The sequence below is a fragment of the Montipora capricornis genome, chromosome 3 (assembly GCF_036669925.1).
Source record: "Montipora capricornis isolate CH-2021 chromosome 3, ASM3666992v2, whole genome shotgun sequence".
Taxonomy (NCBI): Eukaryota; Metazoa; Cnidaria; class Anthozoa; order Scleractinia; family Acroporidae; genus Montipora; species Montipora capricornis.
Window position 1 is genome coordinate 43,351,204 of NC_090885.1, and position 18,996 is coordinate 43,370,199.

At 40.3% G+C, this 18,996-nt stretch overlaps 1 protein-coding gene and 1 pseudogene across 1 annotated transcript; both read left to right on the plus strand.

The window, feature by feature from the left end:
- The first annotated feature begins 583 nt into the window (after positions 1-583).
- Positions 584-2,119, plus strand: LOC138040326 (uncharacterized; annotated as a pseudogene).
- A 10,306-nt stretch (positions 2,120-12,425) lies between these two features.
- On the plus strand, positions 12,426-13,658 carry LOC138040327 (uncharacterized). The gene has a single exon (XM_068886074.1). The coding sequence runs from the start codon at positions 12,426-12,428 to the stop codon at positions 13,656-13,658; it is 1,233 nt and encodes a 410-aa protein (XP_068742175.1).
- The last annotated feature ends 5,338 nt before the right edge of the window (positions 13,659-18,996 follow it).

The window sequence follows — 18,996 nt, forward strand, 5'->3', positions numbered from 1 at the left end:
TCTCTCCTTTGGGGAGGCAGAGGAGGTATATTTCCAGAAGCCATAATTCGTTTTTGCAAGACGTAACGAATAAGAAAACAGCCTAGACATACGTAAATACAACTAAAAGGAGGAGAATCGCCAAGCCACTATTGCTTTTACTTCAACTGGAGATATCACAATATGACCAGCTGTGGTGAGTGATAACAGTTATATGGGTACCACTCCTTGACAATTACAGCCATTAGAAATATTTCCTTAGTAGCAGGATGAAAATGCAATCATGCAGGGAACAAAGTAATAACGCGTGTGCATTCACTTATGTTGATATACATTGTAATTGAATTACCAACCAGAGGTTTACATTTTTACTAGATCAAAGATCACAAAGTATATATATATATCACTTTTACGCAAATGTGCAAAACGAATTGATATTATCAATTTAATTTAGATTTTGCCCTTCTTCCTACAAAAAATGTTTTAGGTAACATCTGATACCAAAAACAGAGAAACCACCACAGTTGACCCTCAGCAAGTACAAAAGCTGTCTCAAATATATCAGCTTAAGCCCGATGACAAGCTTTATAGTTACCGCAAAGCCATGAATGACGCCACCTTCGCTCTTGCCATGCACGACCCCTCCTTGCTATGTGATAAACTAGAACTGCAGAGGCAGGCACGGCTGAAACTGAACAAGGAAGGATCCAAAGCATTTGGACCATCTCGTGACACACCGTTAAGAGAGCATGTTAGCCAAGATATTAGAAACAGGAGAGTTTCACAGCTGCAAGAGGATTTAAAGGAGGTTGACTTGCAGTTAAGCTATGCCCTAAAACAAAGAGAAAAATGCGCTAATGCGAATAACTACAGTAAGGCCCTTGATGTTTCAAAAGAAATGGATGACCTAAGAACAAAGAAAAGGAAGTATCAAGAAGAGCTGACCTTGCTCCAAAGAAAACAGGCTGTGAGTAAGCGTGTAAAGAAGTGCAAGGACAAGAAAGCAGCAAAAGGTTCAGGAGAAGGCGCTATCCATCAATTTCTGCACAAGAAGTCATCTTCACGAGTTGACCAGACAGCTGACAAATCTGCTAGTACATCTGGTAGCGAAGTACAGTCTGAGACATTCATCAAGGAATCAGCTCAATTTTTAGATCTACTGTCATCGATGGGCTTACACCAGCATATTGACTTTCCTACTCATACCTCTGGGAACACTTTGGATTTGATGATATCCAGGACTTTGAATTCTGATCTTATACAAGATGTCCGACCTGGTACCTATTTTTCTGACCACTGTTTAGCACTTTTCACTATAAATATTTCGGTACCTCAACTGTCGAGAAAAAAGGTATCTTTTAGGAAAACGAAGGCTATTGACATAACAGCATTTATGGAGGATTCATCTGCTTCAAGATTGTGCCAGGACCCACCACCTCAGCCTGTGAAACTGGTAGACTGTTCTAACACCACGCTTGCTAGATTACTCGATCGTCATGCGCCGCTAAAAACCAAAACTGTCACAGTTAGACCGCAAGTACCTTGGTACTCGGAGGAAATCCGTGAGGTTAAGACAGCGCGCAGATGTGCCGAAAGGAAATGGAGAACTACCAGATCTGTTGCTGATCTTGTTTCATTCAAACTACACAAAAACCATGTCACACATTTGCTGAAAGAAGCAAAATCAGCTTTTCTCACCGATTTTATCAGCTAGAATTCTGAAAACCAAGGCAAGTTATTTCGTGGTGTGAAAAACCTTCTAGAGGAAACAAAATCGTTATGCTTCTCATACTATACGGACAAATGAGCACTTGCAAATGACATTGGGAAGTACTTTGTGCAAAAAATCAGCCGATTGCACGAAGAGCTTGACCAAGGTTATATTCCGAATGATCAGAGTTATGTCCTGGATGACAGTGATGTAAATAGTGACTCTACAATTCCTCCGACTCGCATTGAAGCCTTTGAGCTTTTAGCCGAGGACGAGGTGCATGTGCTCATTGCAAACTCTAGATCAACTTCCTGTTGCCTCGATCCCATACCCACGCACTTACTGAAGTCCTGTAGTGAATCACTTATTTCGGTGATCACCAACATAATTAACAGCTCGTTGGAGTTAGGAATTTTTCCTGACTGCTGAAAAGAGGCCGTTAAGCCGTTTAGTAACGCGTTTTGTTGTCTGGGTTGCAACCTCTTTTTTCACACGACCATCGCAGCTCTCTAGCTCAAATTTAACTGATCGACTTCTAAGCTGGGCTGTAGTGTCATTCAGGAGTCGGACATTCAATGAAACTGGCTCACCTTCCAACCCTAGGCAATCTGCAACATCCTCATTTACATAAGTTCTAGTACTTCCATCATCCAGCAAAGCATTAATGCGCATTGACTTACTTCCATTCTTCAGAATGACTGGGAAAGTCCTCAATGGGAGATATTCTGTGCTTTTAGAGAGCGAAGCCACAAATGTTTCTGCTCCAGGCTCCCCTTCCATGGAATTACTTGTGAGGGCGAAACTGTCGTTACGGACTATTTCAGATTTTGGTACTTCCATGGTGTTCTGATTTTTTGAGACGCCCATGGCAACTCTCTTGTGAGCTTGGTTGTGTAGCAAGTGATGGGGGTTGGAACGACATCCATCAATTGAACAAGACCTGCTTCTCCTGCAGGTTGTACTTCTATGATAGCTTGATATGCAGCAGAAACAAACATGTAATTCTCTTGCTTTGTCCCACCTTTTTTCCACTGGTAAGGCTTTAAATTGGCTACACTGCCACAGATCATGCTCCTTTGAGCAGAGCTTACATCTTTCAGGAACGTTTTTATTCTTAACTGACACTTGGGAGACTGCCAATGTACGGCCTCCAGAGAGGGCTCTTGTCTTCTGTTGTCCCAATCCTTTGACTGTCTCTAATGCAAGCATCCAGCTTTCAGCTTCATCATTGACAAAGTCATGCAAGTTTTTAACGTTGCCCTCCAAATGTTTCTCCCTTAACCAATCCCGGTACTTCACTATCGACTGCTCATTTAGCTTTCGGTGGAGTGAGACATACAGTGAACCTGCCCTTTATTCACCCTCTTGTCCAGCATCACATAACTTCACAATGAGTGTATCTAATAACTCTGCAAAATGTTCAAGGTCATTTGCATTTCCCTCACGTACTCCACGAAACTTGTCCAGTTCTTCTAGCCTCATTGTGAGTTCTCTTCTCTTTCCGCCATACTTTCGCACTAGTCTTGCTATAGCTACATCATATGCAGCAGCAGAATAACCCAGATTTTGAATAGTGCACAGCGCCTCTCCCTCAAGACAACTGTACAATCTCAGCAGTTTTTGCTCGGGTGTTACCTTGTTGTGTCTCCCTATTATCTGATAGAACCCAGCATACCATGCCTCAAGTGATCGCTTCTCTCCCTTGAACTTTGGTATTGTAATCTTGTTAGACCTTTGAATGGATCTGCATCATTTAAACCTGAACTTGTTTGACGGGCTCCTTGTTCTGCACTCACCAACGTTAAAGGAACAGGCTCGATATTGGCAGCAGTGGATACCTTTGGAGTTGAACTCTTGAATTCTTCCGAGCTTCTCCCTTGAGCAAAGGCTGGCTGTGTTTTTCTGTCGATGTTTGGGATCATCCCTCCAGATTGTTTAGGTAAGGGCTCTGTTTGACTCAACTGAATTAACATTTCAGGGGAATAACCCTTAGTAGTTGTGAGCTTCTGGTAAATATCCTTCTGTTGTTGTCCAATATCTGCTATGGAATTCTCGAACTGTGAAATCAATTTTTCTATTTGTTGATCCAAACCAGTTTGAGAGGGCTTTTTTTCTTTCGAGATCCTCGGTTCATCCTCATAGTGACGTGCATGCTGACGTGCTTGTACATTTCGAAGGACTTCCTCATATTCAATGACCAATTGAGTTGTTTCCTGAACAAGAGAACTCACTTGAGTAAATTCACCTTGCAATCTTGCTTGTTTATCAACTTCTTTGTACACTTCCCACTGTTCATGTAGATCATTACAAATTTCTCTTAACTCCTGGAACGCATCTAACATCTTGTTGTATAACAGCTTCACTTTCTTTTCGTCAATACTTTTGTCCTCAATTCCACTGATGAGTTCATCTCTCATGTCGTAAATAAAACTCCGCAACTTGTTCTTCTGATATCGTAAGCCACTCATCTTGTTGAACCTCGCTCTGCTACCAATGTTTAGCAGAGTTTTATTGGATCTCGTGGAAGCGTTGAACCTTACACTTGAACTTGATCTGGATTAAATTGAACTTGATCTGAACTGAACGAATTTCCGGAACTACTAAAATCTCCAACAACAAATACTAACAACAAATGCTAACAACAACGGTTCTTAAATAGGTTTTAACTATGTGGTCTAGAATATTCTTTGTGTCTATTTTAAGCAAATTAATCATGGCATTACTAATACATATTTTCATATTTAGTGAAATCAGCATTATATTTCTTTAAAGTCGGTGTCACAGCTGCAATCTTTAGGACATCAGGCATAACTCCAGTAGATAAAGATGTATTCACTATGTTAGTCAACATGGGTGTTAGTAAATTGAAACATTCCTTCATTACCACTGCAGGCAGAGGATCAAGTACACAGGATTTATTGATAGATCTCAATGCAAGTCCCTTGATGTTATCATAACTGACATTAATAAAGTGTGAGAACACAGAGTTGCATTCCACGTGGTTACCAAGAGTCACATCATTAGCATCATTACCTTGTGCAGAATTCTTGTCTATCAGTGTGGCATGGATGCGATCAATCTTGTCAATGAAATATTCAACAAATGAATTAGCTAGTGCATCACTACAAAAAGATGGATACCATGCAGTTGATTGCTTTTGTAGTAGTTTTTTTACTGTATTAAACAAAACCCGTTGATCAGTTGAGTTTTCAGTAATGATGGTAGTGTAGTAAGAGGATTTCAGCGACTTGATTAAATTATTTACAACACAGCACTGACGAGTATATTCTTGTCGATTAGCCTGCAGCCTGGTTCTTCGCCATTTTCTTTCTGGGCGTCGTCGCTTACGCTTCTCTACAGATACCTCATTAGTGTACCATGGAGCAGCAGGCCTAATAGTAACAACTCGGCGCTTGGCAGGAGCATGCTTGTCTATTACTGATCTTAATAAGGTGTCATAACGTTGAACTAGATGATCAAGATCGCCAGAAGGATCAATAACGAGAGGGCAGTCAGCAACATCACTAAGAAAAGACTCCATATCAAGAGACCGAAGGTTCCGATAGAAGATAACTTCCTTCCTAAACTGGGGCTTCCTTATGGAGACATCACACATTACAGCCGAATGATCAGAGATGTTAGGATCATAGACTTTGATATTATTGAGCATGTTATCATCAGACTTGTTTTAAGTAAGTCAAGAGTATGGCCATTGCAGTGAGTCCCAGCACAGACACGTTCAAGGTCAAAGGATTCCAAGATATCAGTAAAACGTTTGGCATTTACATCATTTTGACAATCCATATGCAAGTTAAAGTCACCAGTAATTAGGACTCGATCAGAAGACTCCACAGTTGCAGATTCAAGTAGATGTGAGAATTCCTCAAAGAATCGATTGCGAGAGGAATTATCAGGTGGACGATAGATGACTTAGATCCTGACAGTATATAGGCTCCATAGACAAACATCCATGATTTCAAATGTATCATAATCGACTGTTAATGAAGTGTTGATGTTCAGCACATCCTTAAATAACATACCAACACCACCTCCTCTTCCTTGTTTCCTGCGAACACGTACGAATCTATAACCAGTTGGACATAGTGTTCCACTCTCAACATCATCCATATTGTGTAGTCTCAGCCAAGTCTCTGTAAGAGCTAGAATATCTACATTAAAATCTACCACAAAATCCTTAACCTCCATCGTCTTATTACGCACAGAGTGTGTGTTCAATCCCAGTTGCCAAGACAAAGTAGTTTCAGATATTCTCTCCCACAAGATGTGTATGGAAATTTCCATGTACATCCCAGTTGCTTAGACGAAGTAGTTTCAGATATTCTTGGCCACAAGGTATCTATGGACATTTCCATGTACACCCCAGTTGCCAAGACAAAGTAGTTTCAGACATTCTCTGCCACAAGATGTGTCTGGAAATTTCCATGTACATCCCTGTTGCCTAGATAAAATAGTTCCAGGTATTCTTTGCCACAAGGTGTCTAATAGATAGAAATTTCCATGTAAAATACACAATGAAAGAACGTGGGGAACTTGTTATGGAGGAAATGTTCTTAAATGTTAAGGTTTCCACTCAAGACTTTTCTAGGTAATTTATAATTAACGAAACGAAATCTCGGCAAATGTTTCAAGGCAAATGCTAGACATTAAACATGTCTCAAAAAGTTTTAGGAATTATGTCTGCATGATCTTTGCTTCACCACTTAAAGAAAAAAGAATAAACCGCAAAGTTTCACTCCGCATCAGTGCCTGACGCTGATGATCTTGCATTGCTCAGTTTTGTGATCTCCATGTTGAATACACTGACTGGATCTTGTTTGTCGATGTTGAACAAGCAAAGCTATATTTTATAAAAGCAATCCATGATGTAAGCAGAGCGTGGTGTCATTCTATGGTTAATTCACTTATGTACCTGAAAAAAATATTTCAATGGCTTTGGGAGTACTTATCAGCCCAAAATAGATTTAATTAGAGTGTCTGGTCCATAGAGTGGCTTCCATACAGTTTTTTCCAAAACTGGCCATAGATTTTTGCTTATTTTTTTACTATTTCACGAAGACAACACTCTCAACAACTCATTCAGAACAAAATAGCCATTCCTTGGTGGATTAAGCTTGGCGTCAATGAAAATCCGCTATTTATCAATGTGCCCGCACTACTGTGCGCCCAACTGATGCAAGAAACTATGCGCTGTATGGTTGTGCAATGCAAAACCAGGGAATCACCTACAGAAGAATTAGAGAGATGCATATCATTCTATTGACTACCTGAAGTTGTGGACTGGATCACTGTAAATTGTGCATTACTGTAATAACACGTTGAGGAAAATCAAAGACTGCAAGCAGGAGAAAAATAAGCAGGAATCCAAGTAGCTTGAGCCTGTGAACTGCCCAACTCAAGCAGCATCCCTCTGGGTTGTATGAAGACCTCTATGAAGTGTCTCATGAGATCTTGCTCTTTCTTGGCGACAAACCAATTTGTGGCACTCCTTGAAGTTGTGCCAGCAAAAAGGACTGCAATCTTTTCTACTGCATTTTGTGAGTCCAGTGCCAGCTGTTTAATAAGAAAAGTTTAATAAAGAACATTATCAGAGAGAAAACTTAGCTTAAGTCAGACTTAAGGTAGCTTAAGTCACTGACAATAATGTACAGGTGATTAAGTGGTCATCATTGTTGACTTCTCATCATTGCAAGGTTATAAATATGTTTGCTAAAGATGGGTCACGAATCCTTGAAAAACAGCATAAATAATGAGAAAAATAATATTCTTGTTCTCATTAGTTCATTGGTTAATCATAGTCTATTACAGGGCTTCTGATAGGATGCACAGAAAATTAAAGATAATGCGGAATTTTTGGCCATATTATGCGTAACCATGCATTGATTATGCGGAAATTACACAAATTTAAACAATTTATAGAACTAATAATTAGGCCCGTCCAATGGATTTACATGCTTAAGGTAAATCAGGACTCGAAATTGCGACCAATACAGTCGCATTTCCGACTGAATTTTTTCCCTTTGTGATATCTGGACGAGTTGCCAATTTGCGACCAGCTTCCACCGTTAACTTAGTAAAGGGTAAGTAATCGGCACTATGCGGAAACATTTGCTGAAATACATGAAGCGATACAAAAATATTTTGTTTCTCGTCATGAATTTTGTTTCATTTAGGAGATATGGAGCAAAAATGTGATGCGGTTGAACCACAATCTACTCCCTCCATCATTCACCATTTTCAGCGGTTTTTTACACATACGTATTACAGGCTCCTATTTTGTTTTGTATCCTTCTTTTAAAAATGATGCATTTTAATTTCCTAATATATAGATTTAGCCAAGCCTAAAAGCGGAGCTCCCGGCTTGTTTACTTTTACTGGCTGTAGGATTAGTGAAAATAAAAAGCTTTGGAACTGTCCGCCTTTTGGTTTTCCTGGAAATTGCTTAATTATGTAACATTATATTCGCTGCCTAACTAGTGAATTCCACAGTTAATTTCACCTGAAAAACCGACTGATCGCATGAATCACGAAGGGACGAGTGTGATATCGGTTTTTCCAGCGAAATCTACTGTCGAATTCACCAGTTAGGCAATTAATTTTTCTTGAATCACAGGAGTTTTAAAAGAAAACAAGCAAATCCTCAGCAAGCGAACGGAAAAAAGCCATTTCAGAGTCGACTGTCAAACGCCAGTGAATAGGAATCACGCTAAAATTATAAATCACAGACGTACTATAGCTCGTGATGTGACAGAACGTCTTTGTCGGTTCCAGGTCAAAAAAGGAGCTTTATTGATGTAGTTCATTTATTCCACTTTATCTTTGGAAACGAGATCATTTACAATTCGATGTATTTCATTGAAACACGCCAGCTTGGCTTAGAACCAGAATCGGCTAGAAAGGACAAACTTCAAACAAGATCTCCAACAAATTACCTGTAAAAAACAAACTTCTGAAAACCCAAGCTGGTCATGTTTCTCCTTATACGTTTACGAGAACTCATTGCGATTACATTTTAAGAACATAAGTGCACAATTCTTGTCACTGTCGAGGCACATCGAAAAACAGTTAGGCAAGCTGAGTAAAAAAACTTCTTGTTCACACGCATTTTAAGGCCAAACAAACCAGCAACAGATCGATTATTTCTGTCCAAAAAAAAACCAGATGATTGTTATTCAATTCCAGTTAACAATAAAAGTTCGAGTTTCATTCCTGAACAAGGGAAAAAAAGACTAAACCACGTTTTAGAAATACGCACACTACAAAAAGAAGTTGCTTACTTTTAGTAACTAACTCTTTAAATAAGTAGTATGACTACCCTTGATTTAAGAATATGCTTCTTATTTTGAAACATAAATACTTATATTAAGGCATAGAACTTGATTTTAGGATGAAAATTCCAATTTAAGGTTGTTGTAGGAAAAGCGAACTTATTTTAAGGACATATCTCCCTATTGTAACTCTTGAATTAAGAAGGTGCTTCTTATTTGAAAAAATGGGTCCCTTAAGCTACAAATAGCTGGTTTAATTCAAGAGCCTTATTCTTAATTTGAGAATAGCAAACTTACATTACGGGACCTGCTAATATAAAGGCTAAACTTGATCGATTGAAGGTCACATCTGCTTGTAGAGCCTGTATTCATTTTTACAACCCTGAATTCCACATTTAATGTGAAAATGTTCTTTATTTTTATGCTGTAAATAGAAATGAGTGAGTAATTCACTTAACAAAAGGCAAATAAAAACGCCAGAAAACAGCCTACATTTCCAAAAAACGCGACATCACGGCCTGCAGGATAAACAAGACGAGAAGACCAGGAGACGATAGATCATGTGACTCCTATATCACATTCCGTTGGTTTTCCCGCCAGAGTTGGCAAAGAGAAGGTGGTAATATTTTTCGGGCTGGTGTTCCTTTCTTTGTCTTAAAGGTAATTAGTTTTAATTTACTCCTTGAAAACATGAACAGTGGGCATTCAGAAGTTAATTCTGAGGACATGACAAGTGTGAGCTCTAACGAAGAAAGCAGTGGTAACTATTTATATTTAGCACCTTCAGTCATATGTGACTAACATGACTAAAATATATACATTGTGTTGTTTGCAAGGTAATTCTTGATCACGGTTGTCTATTCTCTGTGATTGACATTGCAAGTACAAACATTTCACACAAACCTTTCATAGCAAGGACAAGTTGAGATGGGATGTAAAGTGGAAAACATAGTGCAGTGGATTACATAGTATAAAAGGCAGATTATCGCAAAGGAAATACAAAATAGCAGACCCCCCTTATTACTTTGTAGGAGAGGTTTTTAAACAAATTCAGTGTCAGTGAGTTTTTATTTTTATTTTGCCAATTGCTATCACTTTTCACTGGCAGGACTTGGAATGGAAGTGGATGATGCAGTCACCATTGAGAGAAACAAAAGCAAACTTAAAGCAGAGCTTGCAAAAGGAAAATGGAACACTAAAACTGTCTTGGAGCTCTTAAAATTGACCTTTGTTGAGCGTCGAAAAGAAATGTTGAAGAATGATGCATGAATTAGAGTCCGACGAGCATTGGATGAATATAGATGCTTAAGTCATCAAGTAGAGCTATGTCATTGATCCTTTTATCATTTGGGTTTATAGGTCGTTTTTTTGCATTTGAACACATATGTGCCTTGTGTATGCAAGCTCAAATTATCAGTTTGTGTTTTGGCCTTTGAATTAGCATTCTTAACTCTTGATAGTTCAAAACACAATATACACAATAAAACTCTCTTTCACTCACACATTTACAATTTTATAACAGTGGAATAAAGATACAAAAAAAGAAAACGTTTGAATTTGAGGGTGTATGCAGTAGGCTCAGGGGAAGGCAACACTTTTTTGTCACCCTTTGTCTTGGTGTGGCCCATAAAACAGGTTTTAGTGTCAGAACTTCTCGCTTACTTGAATGTTTTAGTAAGAGTTTTTTGCAGTGTCATTTGCTAGTACATCTTGAAAAAATACAACACGTTTACCTTTTTTGAAATATTTTCTCAGTACAATAAACTAGCAAGGTAGCAAGGTAAAAAAGGTCTTCCTATTCTGGAATTGGTATACTTAACTGGGGTCTGAAAGTACATAGAAACCAACCAAAAACTGAAATGAAATGTTGTAAAACAGACTTAAAATGTGTCTTTGAAATATTTTGGTTCCTGGGTTGCTGTAATGCTCTGTTCCTGTTAAAATTTAACTAGAGAAATGTTCAGTTTTTGGAGGTATTTACTGCAATCATACCTGTTGATTTTAATTTACATTTGTAAGGTTTAATTACCTCAAAGGGAGTGACAGGATTGAAATGTGTTAACGTTCTACAAATGTTGGTCTTCCTAATAATATGTATCAAACTTTTGCTCTTAATAATAATATGTATTCAACTTTTGCTCTTAAACCAAAGGAAATGTAATATTGTTCTTGAATGAAGGGAATTAATTTACTGTTTGACGAGTGTTGTTTGTATTTTTAGAGTTAATTAGTCTTGAATTCCTCAGTTTTAGATTGCACGACTTTCTCAGAAAATTAAAGAGCAAAGTTTTTTATCTTTTTTGATCTGTGCTTCCATCATTTTCCATGTATAATAAGTTGTTGTTACATATGTATTTCTTTCAATGGGCTTATTATAAGCCTGGAATAATAGCCATATTGAAGAAAGGCTTTTACTGTGATAAAACGTTGACAAACAAGGTCTCGAAGGAAGAGTTTTGGTATCTTACAACAAGCGTATCAAATTGTTATGTTTTAAGGAAGATGGCTCCTTAAAGTTGAAGAGTTGGCTCTTGCTTTGTGGGAGGTGGTTCCTTAAAAAAGTAAGGGACAGTGTCTTGATTGAAGAGTGTTCATCCAAAAATAGGGATATCAGAATGTTTTGATTTAAGAGATATGGCCCCTTAATAGTTGAACAACAAGTTCTTGATTTTAGATTGCATTTTCTTAATATAAGGATTTTAGTGTACCTTGTTTTAAGAAAAACAGGTACTTATATTATTAACAAATAGTCCCTTAATTCAAGACAGCAGTTTCTTAAAATAAGGTTGTCTAGTTTACCCTGTTTTAAGGAAGGTGGTCCTTACCTATCTGACGCAAATTTAAGTAGTGTTTTCTCTTAAATTAAGTGACTTCTTTTTGTAGTGCATCCACTTGAAATAACTCGTCCCTAGAAGTAACACACGGTTTAGTGTCCAAGAAAAGAATTTGTGGGGTAACTTCTTCCACCAACTTTAAGCTATTACTGGTGTACCGTTTTGTCGTTCTCGTTCTCTTTCTCTCTTCTTTCGTTTCTGTTCTTCTGACATAGGCCATCCAGGCATCTTGCAACCTTAGTAGATTCGAAATGAAAATAATCTTAAGACATACCAAAAACTGCAATTCAGAGCAAAAAGCAGCCCTAAACAAATTAAAAATAAACACTCAGCTTTAAGGTTATATCCCTCCAATGCTTGACTTGAATAACTACAGCTCTATTATGTTAAACCTGGATTGAAACTGCTATGTCACAACAGTTATTCAGCGGTGTTACCTTTTTACATGCGCACGCATGCCATGTGCCTTTTCAGCAGTATTTGAGAGATCGCCATGTTTAATAAAACTACTTGACTGTTGCGTTAGAGAACGATTCCATTCTCTGTCGTGAGACACAACAGATTGGCGACGAGGATTTTACACAGTGAGAAGAAACTAGTGAACATCATACGATAATGATGTCAATTGGAAAGATCGAAGCTTTCGACCAAACTACGGACAATTGGGATGCGTACGTAGAGCGAGTGGAACAGTATTTCATCGCTAACGAAATCAAGAAAGAAAAACACACAGTGGTGATACTTAGCCTTATGGGGAACAAAACATATATATTATTACGCAGTTTGTGTGCACCAGAAAAACCATCTTCCTTGACCTTCGACGCGATTGTTGCTACCCTACAACAACATCTGTGCCCCAAACCACTACTTATCGCAGAGAGGTTCCGTTTTCACAAACGCCATCAGCTCGAAGGTGAAACCGTAAGTGCCTACCTAGCTGAATTAAAGACACTCTCCCTTCACTGTGAATTCGGCACAAATTTAGATGACTCGCTGAGGGATAGAATGGTGTGCGGACTAAACAACGCACTTATCCAGAAGCGACTACTTTCCGAGCGTGATTTGACATTAACCAAGGCGACACAAATTGCCTTATCGATGGAAGCAGCGGCAAAAGACTCACTTGAGTTACAAGGGAAGAATGAGTCAGAAATACACAAACTGAGCAAGGAAAAAGGGAAAGTGGAGAATGCGAGAGATGAGGTATGGTCTAAACGACGTTGTTACCGATGTGGATCCAATTTACATTCATCAGAAGAGTGCCATTTTAAGAATGCGAACTGCCGTAAGTGCGGGAAAGTAGGACACATCCAACGAGTTTGCCGTTCAGGAAGGAATCAGCAGACCACCGATCGGGAAAAACCGAAGAAAGTGAACCAAAAATTACACTCTTTGGGGGTGGACAAAGAGCTGGATGATGACAGCTTAATAGGATCTTTAGAAGTCAATAACGTCAGACAGACAATCGATAATGTTATCTGGGTGGAACCAAAGGTGAATGGACAGAACCTAAAGATGGAGCTAGATACAGGTTCAGCGATATCCACACTACCCTTTCAGAAATACAAGGAATTGTTCCCAAAAACACCCCTCGTAAAGACAGAAGCCATTCTGAAGACATACTCAGGAGAAAGGCTTACACCCGAGGGCAAACTTGATGTTCGCGTGGAACACAACAACCAAGCCAAGGACTTGACATTGTATGTCGTAAACACGCACGGTCCCGCTCTGTTTGGGAGAGATTGGCTGCATCAAATCCAACTTGCCGGGAAGCTCATCTGTTCCATTGCACACATACAGCCGACACAGGAAACTCAGAAAAGATTAGAGAGGCTCCTTGAAGATTAAAAAAAAAAGTAAAGTCTCTGCTTACGAGCCAGAAGGCTCATCAGGCCGGCGCTTATCTCCGGTTTCTGTAGCATGAAGCGACTAGGAGCATTTATACTCCCCCCTGGATGGGATGCTAGTCCATCGCAGGGTTACCCCCAGCATTACGCCGGTACCCATTTATACACCTGGGTGGAGAGAGGCACCGTGAGAGTAAAGTGTCTTGCCCAAGAACACAACACAATGTCCCCGGCCAGGCCCCGAACCCAGACCACTCGATCCGGTGTCGAGCACACTAACCATGAGGCCACCGAAGATTACAGTGAAATAAGAACATGGTCTACGAGCAAACCGGGAAAAGTGCGAGTTCTTCCAAAAGAAAGTAACCTACTGTGGCCATGAAGTAGACAAGGATGGATTACACAAAACACAAGAGAAAGTTGATGCAGTTGTCAATGCCCCAAGGCCAGAGAATGTACAACAAGTTCGTTCATTTTTGGGACTAGTCAACTACTACCACAAGTTCCTGCCCAACCTAGCCACCACCTTAAACCCCTGAATCAGCTCTTAGAACAAGGTAAACAATGGAAGTGGACCACAGACTGTGAGGAAGCTTTCATAAAAGTGAAGGAGCTCATCGCGTCAGACATGGTCCTCACCCACTATGATCCCGGACGACCCTTAAGACTAGCCTGTGACGCATCACCAGTTGGCATTGGAGCTGTCTTGTCACACATTATGGATGACGGCTCCGAGAGACCCATCGCGTTTGCATCTCGCACCCTCAGTAAAACAGAGAAGAAATATTCTCAGATTGATAAGGAAGCATTGGCACTAGTGTGGGGAGTTAAGAAGTTCCACCTATACCTCTTTGGTCGCCATTTCACACTTGTAACGGACCATGAACCTCTGACTTCGATTTTCCATCCAAAGAAAGGGATACCAGCAATGACAGTTGCTCGCCTACAACGTTATGCGCTCTTCCTTGCAGGGTTTAACTACAGCATTGAATACAAGAACACCACCCAGCACGGAAATGCTGACGGGCTATCACGCCTACCTGTAACAAGGGACAATGAACGATGGACAGTGGACCCTGTGGAGGTTTTCCAAATGTCTCAGATAGACATCCTTCCAATCAGTGTGGGTGTGGGTATGATCCGCAACCCAAAGGGATCCGGTTTTATCACGTGTGTTAGAACATGCAAAGCAAGGGTGGCCAACAAAGTGCGAGGATGAGCTGGAACCATATTACAGAAGAAAAGATGAACTTACTGTCCAAGACAGCTGCCTGATGTGGGGAACACGCGTGATAACCCCGTCAAAGTACCAGGTTCAAGTATTGAATGAACTCCATAGTGGTCACCTTGGTGTTGTCAAGGTGAAAGCCTTGGCCAGAAGCTACGTGTGGTGGCCGGAGATGGATAAAGCAATTGAACAGATGACAAAAGAATGCACCGGCTGCCAACTCACCCAGAAAAACCCGGAAACCGCACCATTGCACTCGTGGGAATGGCCAGCTCGTCCCTGGCAACGGATACACGTTGATTTTGCTGGACCATTCTTAGGGGAAATGTTCCTCGTTGTTGTTGATGCACACTCCAAGTGGCCAGAAGTGGTAAAGATGAGTTCGACAACGGCCACGAAAACAGTTGAAGAATTGAGAAAGCTTTTTACTACCCACGGCTTACCAGAACAATTAGTCAGCGACAATGGGCCCCAATTCGTAGCCGAAGAATTTAGATCCTTCATGAGAAACAACGACATCAAACACATATGGTCAACGCCATACCACCCCGCTACGAATGGTTTGGCCGAGCGGTTCGTACAAACGTTCAAACAAGCTCTGCGGGCAGCAGCAACCGAAAGGAATCCACTCTCCTGGAAACTGGCGAACTTCTTACTAGCCTATAGAACAACACCCCGTGCAACAACAGGGGAGACGCCAGCAATGCTACTCATGGGAAGGAATATTCGGACAAGACTTGATGCACTAAAGCCCAACATACGGAAGAGAGTAGAGGATAAGCAGCAAGACCTGGAGTTGAGTCTAAGCAATAGACACAGACGCAAGCTGGATGTAGGTCAAGAAGTTGTTGCCCGAGACTATCGTGGCGGAAACAAGTGGATGCCTGGGGTCATAACAGCTCAGAGGGGACCCTTAACATATGAAGTTAGAATTGCACCCAACACAGTTTGGCGGAGACACATTGATCAACTCAAGGGGTCTGCCCTGCCCCTAAGATCTGACCAAGGGGGGCGAACAACAGCAACAGAGCCCAGCTGTGTTCACAGCTATCCCACAAACAGCAAGCAATATTGGAAGAGAAGTTCCGCAGTTCCCGACACCTGACAACATTGAGGGTTCAAGTACAGAGGAACATATCAGCGCCACCCCTGTCAGTACCGCAAGGGACCAGGCGACTGTTGCCCTTAGCAGCACGGGGACACCGGCTAGACGTTATCCGACTCGGTTACGGAAACCACCTGAAAGACTGAACTTATAACTGACTTTGCTTGTTTGTTGAAACTGCTCGTATGTAATTGGGGGGAGGGATGCTATGTCACAACAGTTATTCAGCGGTGTTACCTTCTTACATGCGCACGCATGCCATGTGCCTTTTCAGCAGTATTTGAGAGATCGCCATGTTTAATAAAACTACTTGACTGTTGCGTTAGAGAACGAGTCCATTCTCTGTCGTGAGACACAACAGAAACTAGCGAAAAATGCAAGAAAAATATATTTTCCAATCCGTACCTGAACACAAAAAGCATCGCCTGTCAAGAGCTTTGCTGACGTAGCATGGCTGTGTAGCCGCGTCGAGCCACAGAAAGAGCGCGAAAAGTTAAGCCTCGTTCAGGTGTGAGTGCGAGTGTCTGACATGGCTTGAGCCTCCGATCCAGTCAACAACCAGTCCCAGGTCAGTGGTCAACTTTAAAAAAAGAACAGCTGACCTCAATAAGGTCTAACTTGAGCCCGCAATATGGTCATGTGATACTGGTCAGCGGATACCTTGTTTTGACAAGTGTCAATTGACCATACCATTGATGTCCAATATCAACGATGTATGCTGTAAACTAGCTATAGTGTAAACTGGAGTATTGCCTCCTCGATGAGCTCTAAAGTCGAGCCCGTGATATGGTTACGTGATACTGGTCACATTGGCATACATGGAGGGGCGGACGGAAGTACGTACGGACGTTCATGACGTCATGGCCATAAAACCAAATTTTCTCACATCCATGGGTTACCATGTTTTGTTAGCTATGGTGCTCAGCGCGCGCGGAGCTCTGCTACTAAATTTTCATACCTTATTGCATCTTTTTTAAAAATTTCGAGCCTAGGGTATGTTGTGAAAACGGTTTAACTAGAGTCCAGGCTCATTGCTGAAAAATGTATGGAAACTGCTTACGAACATTCATGTTGCAAACGAAATGGCGTGTTTTGCTTCAATGTTCAGGAAAATAAGCGTTTCAAAGTAGTCAATCTCTTTGGCTTTTGTGTTTGTGAGGATGGTAAGCAGCTGCTTTATCACTAATATCAGGCATTTCTTCAGTTTTATGCGCAAAATATCGTAATTATGCGGAGGATGCGGATTTTAGGGAATTATGCGGATTGCCGCATCCTGTCAGATGCCATGCTATTACCATAGATAATCATTATCTCCTTCCACTTTGCTGTTAATAGATATGCTGAGATTTGTTAGGACAGGCAAAGTCAGTAACACAAAGTGCAGTGTATTGTACTGAGGCTTGAGAGTTCTTAAAGAATACCAAAATTATTAGTAATGTCGAGATTCTTAAAATCATCACCAATCCTCCTCTCTAAAAAATTATCAAAATATATAGTGAGTCTATTTATTTTTTTGTTCCACTGTAAGGGTTGAGTCTGTGGGTTTCTAATTTACAGTGTACTAGCCAACATGTTAAAGGAAAATCTGTCTGGGTCACCTTCGTTGCAAATACATGTAGCATTCACACACTAGTCTGATACCTTGGGCAGACATTCCACTCCAGGTCACATACATAATGTGACCCTTGCCAGCTGGGGTGCATCCTTCAAAGAGGCTTGGATCTGGCTACTTTCTTATCACAATAATGTAGTTTGAAAGTTGATTCAGACCACAGATTTGTCTGATCACCGATTCAATTTTCTCCTCACACCAGGTCTAGAAGTAGATATAAATAGCAACTTATATCAATACCCTATAACCGAAATTAAAGTATTTTACAGTGATGTACTTGCGACTTAATTTAGTAATACTCCTTATGAATGGCATTGACCCACTAATTAAAGAAAAGGTTTGCACAGTGTTGAACTTACTGGTTGGTCCTGTATCACTGTGAGGCCTGCGCCATTAAATGGGATGTTCCTTAGGAGTTCTGAAGTGATTTTATGTCCCTCAGATCTTAAAGCACAATACCATGTTCCATTAATTTTACACAGTGTGGAGTGGCCTTCAATGAAAAAGAGCAGTCAAATTATGTTAGTGATGGCAACTAAAGTACACTCCCACTGAATAATTATCATCAATAAAATGCACATGTACAATGTACATGTAATGTATGATAGTGTTTGTTAACAACTGTCTGCTGTAGTAATCACAATTCTATGGATGCATTAAAACCTAAGAATTACCACTCTTGCCATTATCTTGCGCTGGCACTTCTGCTTGCAAGGCTCTTTCAGTAAGTGCCATGAACTCCCTGTCTGCCTTTCGTTTGTGAACTGAGCCAATAAACTGCTGGAGGAGCTCTTCTGATGTAAAATCTGGAAACCTTAATTATTGATAAAGACTGTGTTAAAGTATGAATAAGGTAGACTGGCCCAATAAACAAAACTTAATAATCACAGAATACCAGCTGTACACACAAGTATTTAGAATGGGTCATCAAAGATGTATTATGTTATGTCTGAAAAGAGAGGAGGTATGCTACACAAGATTACAGAAAAAAACTTACACCACAACACAGAAAGTGTTTAGCTAAATTTCAGTTGTATGCATTAATTTGTGTAAGTATATTTCTTATGGTACATGTACAGGCTTTGTCTTGCCTATGTCACCTGTCTAATGCTTCCTCCCAGGATTCACAACCTGCTTTTTTTTCAAACTCTGTCTTCGGAGCTGCTATGTTCTTTATCTCCATAGCTCTAAGCTTCATTTTTGCAAATGACATTTCCCCATCTCCAACTTTTGCCAACAAAGCTTTCAGGCTGTCTGTAACTAGCCCACGAATGCATTTAAACTTGGAACCAAGTTTGGTTGTTGCATCGCTCCACATATAAGCTTCTTTGCTTGACTAACACTGCTTGTCTGGTCTTTTACTTTAAATTCTTCAAAGGTTTTGAAAACCTTTT

Bases quoted from the DNA above. Each gene is read 5' to 3' on its own strand.
- LOC138040327 (XM_068886074.1), top strand. From the start codon at position 12,426: ATGATGTCAATTGGAAAGATCGAAGCTTTCGACCAAACTACGGACAAT.